The sequence below is a fragment of the Octopus bimaculoides genome, chromosome 23 (assembly GCF_001194135.2).
Source record: "Octopus bimaculoides isolate UCB-OBI-ISO-001 chromosome 23, ASM119413v2, whole genome shotgun sequence".
Classification (NCBI taxonomy): Eukaryota; Metazoa; Mollusca; class Cephalopoda; order Octopoda; family Octopodidae; genus Octopus; species Octopus bimaculoides.
Genome location: NC_069003.1, coordinates 20,298,829 through 20,307,154, shown reverse-complemented (window position 1 = coordinate 20,307,154; position 8,326 = coordinate 20,298,829). Strand labels below are relative to the sequence as shown.

Genomic DNA, 8,326 nt, shown 5'->3' with positions numbered 1-8,326 from the left:
GTTTCACCAGTCCTCAGTCAAATCGTCCAACCCATGCTAGCATGGAAAGCGGACGTTAAACGATGATGATGATGATGATGATGATATATATATATATATATATATATATATATATATATATTGTATGTATGTATGTATAAATAAATATATATGTACAAATATATATATATGTTTGTGTGTAAATATGTATGTGGTCGATACCATGCCCGTGGCATGTAAAAAGCACCATCCGAACATGGTCGATGCCAGTGCCCCTGATTTGCCGGTGGCATTTAAAAAGCACTATCCAAACGTGATCGATGCCAGGGCTCCCTGACTAGCTCCTGTGCCGGTGACACATAAAAAGCACCTACTATTCTTTCGCAGTGGTTGGCGTTAGGAAGGGCATCCAGCTGTAGAAACATTGCCAGATCAGATTAGAGCCTGGTACAGCCGCTGGCTTCCCAGACCTCAGTCAAACCATCCAACCCATGCCAGCATGGAAAGTGGACATTAAACGATAATGATGATATATTTTCGTTTATTCTTTTATATATATATATATATATATATATATATATATATAATCCAAATTTTATAGTATTAAGTATCCATCACAGCTGGTCTTACCAATCAGTTTCATGTAAAGAATACAATGGATATATATATATATATAATGTGTATGTATGTATATATATATATGTATATGTATATGTATTACACAAATTTTGGGTAAAACCTCCACTTTTACCCGCTCCCATTGATTGCACCTAGGATAGCACTAGTGTAGCAATAATTGGGTACCCTCCCAGCAGTATACTGGATAGATACTATCCCTTAGTGGGTTGAACCCCCAACCCCTAACTCTCTCACGTTATATATATATATATTTGGTGGTGGTGGTGGCAATGATGATGACGATGACGATATACGATATGACAAAGTTACTCTCGATATGCATATAATGTAATGTAACAGATTCAGTCATCAATGAACAAGAAACATGATAAAAGAACGAAAAGCAAATGAATAAATGAGGAGAAGACTAAAGGTAAAAAAAATTATGAAAATGGTGAGGGATTTTTATGTTACCAAAGTCAGAGCATTCTCAGTTTAACTCTTTTGGTACCAACCTCCTGGAGATCACCCCTGCTGCTATGAGACTATCTTCTTCTAGTTTTGAAATGATCTAAATTAAAACCTTCTTTCAACAAAATTGCATCTTTTATCTTTTACTGGTTTTAGTCATTAGACTGCGACCAGTACCTTTTTTTTTAAAGCCTGGTACTTATTCTATCAATCTCTTTTATCAAACCACTAAATTATGGGGACATAAACACACCAATACCATTTGTCAAGCGGGGGTGGGGGACAAACACAGACACACACATGTTCATACATATATATATATATATATACAGTAGACTTCTTTCAGTTTCTGTCTACCAAATCCACTCACAAGGCTTTGGTCAGCCCAAGGCTAAAGAAGACACTTGCCCAAATTGCCACGCAGTGGGACTGAGCCTGGGACCATGTGGTTGGGAAGCAAGTTTAATAATGACAAAATTATTTTTCAATATTCTTCATTATTTTCAAAATTCATTGAAACAAAGGCAGTAAACTTCAAAAGAAACTTGGTAACAAAAAGGCTAAGCATTATGACTAAGTCTGTGTTCTGTAACTCACCTGAGACTGTCTATGATACAAAACTTCCTGTTTTGAAATGAACTAAATTAAAACCTTCTTCCATCAATGTAAATGTTAATATACGTTCTAAATACTAGCTTAATAATGACAAAGATATTTTATTAAATTCTTCGTTACATTCAAAATTAATTGAAACAAAAGCAGTATATTTCAACAGAAATATAGTAACAAATGGATTAAATTTAATGTTAATTTATGTTCCAAACACCAGCTTAATAAATGACAAAGATATTTTGCTAAATTGCTATTCTTCATTCTTTTCAAAATTAATTGAAACATGGACACATGTTGCCATATTTTAACAGAAATATGGTAAGAAAAGGGTCAAATAAATGGATTTTGTTTTCTTTTCGTTTGTTCTTTTTTTTTTTTTTCAGTCCAATTGCATGAATTCAAGCAGTGCACCTGATCTTTTCAAGGGTCTCCTGAATCACAGGAAAAAGTTATTTTTAGATTAAAAACCTGATCTGAAGGCTTCAAACAAAATGGTTTCTGAAAAACTATATTGTCGTGTTAATCCATGTGAAGGATTAAGTCAACTGCCACAGAGCAAGAACAGTCCATCTGCAGACTTCTACATGATTTCTGTCTACCAAATTACATATGACAGTGGTTCACCCAAGGCTACAGTAGAAAATTTTCCTAAAGTAACATGTAATGGGGCTGAAAGCCTGAACCACATGGAGGTAAAATAAACTTCTTAATTTAGACTGTACCCTATTGTTTCAAGAACACATTGGATATTTAAAACAAATGATAGGATGTTCATCATGGCTAGACCACTTTTGATTATAGATATGCTCAGTCATGGCTGACCTGGGACTAAACAACAACAGCAAGTGATGATCTGATGATTATAGAATATGTCCTGTTTGCATGAGGTGGATTTGAACCCTGTACCCTCAGACTTGTAATTCATGATCTTATCTCCTTAGCAATTCAACTTCACCCTCATTGCATGTTTATGAGAGAGCCACTGGATGGTTGGCTTATTGACCAGCTAGAAATAGCAACCAAATCACTCTTCGATTATCTGTCCATCATTCTACTATCTTTACAGAAAAAGCAAAAATATCAGATGTGATGGTCACAACTGGAATATCCTCAATCAGGGTTGACTTAAGGCTAGATGGCAACATGAATCACCTATCAAAACCAAAGAGGAGACATCTATATCAGGGGTCAGTCACAGGTAAACTGTAGCCTACAAAGGGACCACTGGAGTGTTTTTTATAATTTTGGGGCCAACATGGGGGATAAGATGACTTTTACATCATGATTTAATGTTTGCTTAGGTATGGCTGTGTGATTAAGAAGCTCTCATTACAACCATATGGTTTTGGGCTCAAGCCTCACTGTGTAGCACTTTGGGCTAATGTCATCTACTATTACCCCAGGCCTTGTGAGTGAATCTGGTAAAAGGAAACTGTGTTGAAGCCCATTATATATATGTGGTTAAGTAATTTGCTTCCCAATCACATGGTTCTAGGTTTAATCTCCTTTGCATGGCACCTTGAGCAAGTGTCTTCTACTATAGCCCCAGGCCAACAAAAGCCTTGTGAATGGATTTAGAAGATGGGGAGCTGAAAGAAGCCTGTAGTATAAATATACATATATGTGTGTGTGTATATATATATATATATATATATATATATATTGACACACATACACCATTCCTCCATGTGATCAGCTTGAGATATTTAGATATTTTCTTAACCAATGGTAGCCTTAATAGATAGATAGATAGATAGATGGATGGATGGATGGATGGATGGATATGTATATACGTATGCATGCCTGCATGGACAAGTGTCTTTATGATCATGCTTGACATAATCATAAATTGAGTTGTTTTGTTTACATCCCTGTAACTTAGCAGTTCATCAAGTGACAGGCTTTTAAAAAAAATACTGAGGTTAATTTACTCAACTAAAGCTTTCAAGGTGGTGCCCCAGCATGGCCACAATCCAATGACTAGTGCAAGTAAAAGATAAATATGTATTATTATTAATGGAAATGGGCAAAGGGGTTTACACAGGGATATCTTAGATGTATGGTATGATGGAATAGGTTAATGTAAAACAATATATTAAGAGCGAGTCATTACAGAACAAATGTTGCTGATCCTTGTTCTATGTGGATGGTCGACATGCTAGAAATAGCAGCCAAATCTCACTCGCACCAAATACTAGACTCTAAAAACAGGACGTGTGTAATGTTCTAAAAACACTGTCTGCAAAAAGACAAAATAGCTAATCAAAACTTTCTTTAATCGCAAGTCTGCCCTGAGGAATGGGAGTGCGTTTAAACAACAAGGAACCTTTAATAGATGTACATGAGTGAGTAAAGTTATTTCACCTCATTTTTTTTTTTAACCTGATAAAGGGATGAGAAAAATAATAAAAATAAAAATAAAAATTAGCAAATGTTTTATTGTTGTTATTCTTATTATCATTATTATTATAATTTTTCTTTTTCTTTTTAGAAGACAGCTGCTGAAGTAAAACTTCTTTGAAAAACAATGAAAAATTTTGATAAAAAATACCAAAAATAATTTTAAGGAGTAACAAATTTTATATGAATGAGAGACCAAAAAGAAAATAATTAAATGAATATTTTCCATGATTTTTTTTTTCTTTTTCAGAATTCAACCTATAGCTTTTATCTAAATTATACACAAAAACATATACATATAACAGTCATATCAACACAATATAAATACACATTATTATCATTTTTTTTTTTTTAAGCTACCTTAAGAAGTCAAATGAAATCAACTCTTTTAATTGCGTTGGAAGATTTAAATCGTTCACCTTGTCCAATCGCCTTCCTAGTTGTTGGCGAATAGTGAGGGCACATATATCGGTGAGAGACTTAGGGTTACCAACCAGTTCCAAAAGCCATAGCATAACTTCCTCATGAGGACTGACCCGAAAGGGAGGGTTCTTTAACCGCAACCAACTCTCAGAGTTTACATTGTAACCAGAATGTACAAGTAATTTGATCATTTTCGAATCTGCCCTCAATGTGGCAGTGTATAGCGGTGAATGTCCTGCGTTGTTGGCTGTGTTAAGTTTAACATTTTCGGTAATTAAATATTTAGCCACTTCATACCTATTGTGATAAACAGCCAGATGGAATGCAGTGAAACCGTGAAGGGTTTGTCCCTCTACATCGATTCCACAGCTAACTAAGAGTTTCACTATGTGTAAATGTCCGCAGCTAGCCGCTATGTGAAGAGCCGTTTCGTTATCGTTTGTAGTTCGATTAATATCGGCACTCACTCGAATCAACATTTCCACAACCTTTATGTAACCGTAACATGTTGACGTGTGTATAGGTGCCCACCCGTCTCTGTCGACCATATCGACTTTGGCACCATACCGAATAAGCAGTTCACAAATATCCAAATGTCCCAGGCACGTAGCAGCATGGAGCGGTGTAAAACGGTCCATCTGAGCTATGTTCACACTGGCCCCCATTCTGATCAAATATTCCGCAATTTGAACATGTCCATGAGTCGAAGCCCAGTGCAGTGCCGTCTTCTCATCACCGTCTCGACAGTCGACATCGACACCGACTTTTAAAAGGGCCTGGACATAGTTCAAGTGACCCTTGGCAGCGGCGATATGGATAGGTCGCCGAAACCAAATGTGGTCTGTAAAGTCAGGTTGGGCCAAATCACAGTTAGCCTCAATAAGCATATTTAAGACATCAATATTACCTCGTTCGGAAGCCACACATATAGGACTGTAGCCTTCCAGGACAAAACATGGACAGACATTCTTTTCTTTGATATATCTTCGGACTTTGTCCACATCATCGTAGGAGATCGCTTCCAACAGCTCTCGCTGTCCAAATTCTCCTCCCTTCGTGTAACTACATGGTAGCATCTTCATTAAGTTAGATTTGGCTGGATATTAAACTATTTTTCGTATACACCTCCGTTTTCTTTCTTTAGACGGTTGCTACTGCAAACCAAAATGCCTTTTAATCGTGTTTTCTTCCCGAACATCGAAGCAGGGATTATATAACTTTCACAAACGTTCTTTTTGTTTTCTCGCAGTTTATAATTATTGTAGTTGTTAATTACAATCATGTGTAAATTGGATGTATATTTCTTTGCCTTTTTCTTTTTGCATGTTGCTTTGTTTCTTTTTCAATCAGGTAATATGTCCCTTCAGAATGTAAAATATGAAGTTTCTGCTGTCACTGATGATGAAGATGATAATGTTTGTAATGATGGTCTATTTAATGTGTGTGTTCTTGTAGAAAGTATAGAGCAAGCTGGCCTTAGGGATCCGAACATCATCAGATGTCGTATGCTTGAATTAAAAAAAAAAAAGGAAGGAAGGATAATTAAATGGAATAGAAACGAAAAGAAGTCCCAATTTTCGTGATGGGAAATAATGAAAAATGGTTAAAATAAATAAATAAATGAAGTTAACTTGTAGAATAATGGTAGGGTATTAAAAAATGATTTTAAAAATTCATGTAAACATTAATTAATTAGTGAAAAAGACAAAAACAAAATTGGGGGACGGGTATATTTTAAGTCGACAACAAAGTGAACAACCTTTAGGTTTATTTTTGGTCTGGTTCTTTCCCTATGGGAAGAATACGTTTCTTTATATATATATATAATACGCGCGCGCGACGGATGTTTTGTGATTGGATGTATGTGTGTATATATATATATATATATACATAAAACGTTGTTTTACTATTTTATAAGGGCTTCATTCAAAATTTGTGGATTAACGGCGAATAAGAATGAAAATGGTTAGTTGTTGAAGGCGCTGTTAGAAAGTAATAAATATGGATTGTAAGGAGAAAGAAGAAATATAAGGGGTTTCAGTGTTATTTTCCATCAAGATGCGAGAAGTGCTCACATCTAAGAGCAGGGTCGTTGAGTGCAAAGCAATATGCTAGCCAGGTTCAAATGGAAGCCCTTTCTAAGATGGGAATGGAATATTATATACACACCACACTATGTATACATACGTCTGTGTGAGTGCATATCTGTATGTACATGCACATATATATACATATAAATGTATGTATATGTGTTTGTAGAGCCTGAAAAGCAAATTAAAACTAACCTTTAACCACTATCATCATCATCACAATTATTTTTCTTTTGGTTTTCATTATCAGAAAGCAAATATAATATACTCCTTTAGAATATCAAAGCAGTTCGCTTATTCATTGTGCATGTGTTTATGTACGCATAAATGTATGTATGTACGTACGTACGTATGCTTATATGTTTGTACGTATGTATGGATGTATGTCTATTTGTATGTGTGTAAAAGATAGTTAAAAATATATATATAAGCTATAATTTAAACACGTATACATACATATATATGCGCATAATTATGTGTGCGTGTGTATTAAGTTATATGTGTGCATGTAGATAATTATCCAGTGTAATATCCGATGAAGGAGACAAGAAATCGAGTGACATTTCCAGACATGAGTAGATTTTTTTTCTTCTTTCGGTCTTTCCTGTTTGGACGGTGTCAGAATGGCAACGAAATCAGAATAAATAATAATGTAGTCAGTTCTTTTATATTATTATGCTGCCACCAAAAGCTGCTTATTTCATTTGTTTACATACAGAAACATTTTATATATATATATATATACACATGAGATTGAAATTCCATATACATACGTGTATATATATATATATATATATATATATATAATAACGTGTTTGTGTGTGCGTGTTTCCTTTCGTTTCTGTTTGTTTATTTAAAGTGTTTAAAAGTAAGATGAAGTCCCGGGAAGTGAGTTGGGTTAGCAGATAACATAGTTGAAATGTTGGTAGTCCCGGTACAGATCGCAAAGAAAGGTAGGGGATAAAGTATCAGATACACAAAATGTACGAGTATGTGTGTGTATGTATGTATGTATGTATGTATGTACGTGTATATATATATATATATATATATATATATATATATATATATATATATATATATATACACGCACACAATATCTTACATTAGGATCCAAAGAAGTTATGTGCGTGTTTACATGAATGTATGTAAGTACGTGTCGGTGGCGGTAATGGATAGTGTGTGTATATATATATATATATATATATATATATATATTATGTATGTTATCTGTTGTTATTTTAATCAAGTAATCCAACTGCGTTAGCAACAAGAAAGAAGGCACAAAAATGAAGAATTAAAATAAAATAAAAGAGTCGTAGAAATATTAATCAATAATGATATTTTTTGTGTAGGGGAAGACAGCTCCACTTTTCCTTGCTGTTTACAACCTTAAATACACCAAAATAAAACAGATCTTTGACTCTCATAGAACCTAAGTATAAAAATATACACTTCACTGCTATCAGCAGACAGTCATCTGCGATAGTTTTACAGTTTCTACATGGGACTGGGACAATATAAAATGGTACTCATTATCAGTTTTGCAACATTGTTTGTTTTTGCTTGAATGTTGTTGTGGACTATCGTTCAGCAAGGTGCTCGCAATTAACGTTAATGAAACTGTGACAAGCTAAAGCCGCTTAGTACATCACAAAACACAAATGCGCGCATACGTATGTATGTATGTACGCATGTATGTATGTATGTATGCATGTATATATATATATATA

At 34.5% G+C, this 8,326-nt stretch overlaps 1 protein-coding gene across 1 annotated transcript; it reads right to left on the bottom strand.

The window, feature by feature from the left end:
- Positions 1-4,098: 4,098 nt before the first annotated feature.
- LOC106873787 (serine/threonine-protein phosphatase 6 regulatory ankyrin repeat subunit B) lies at positions 4,099-8,240 on the bottom strand. Its single transcript, XM_052976056.1, has 2 exons — positions 6,789-8,240; positions 4,099-6,011 (listed from the first exon to the last, which is right to left on the bottom strand). The coding sequence occupies exon 2, from the start codon at positions 5,583-5,585 to the stop codon at positions 4,437-4,439; it is 1,149 nt and encodes a 382-aa protein (XP_052832016.1). The 5' UTR covers positions 5,586-6,011; positions 6,789-8,240; the 3' UTR covers positions 4,099-4,436.
- Positions 8,241-8,326: the final 86 nt, after the last annotated feature.

Bases quoted from the DNA above. Each gene is read 5' to 3' on its own strand.
- LOC106873787 (XM_052976056.1), bottom strand. From the start codon at position 5,585: ATGAAGATGCTACCATGTAGTTACACGAAGGGAGGAGAATTTGGACAG.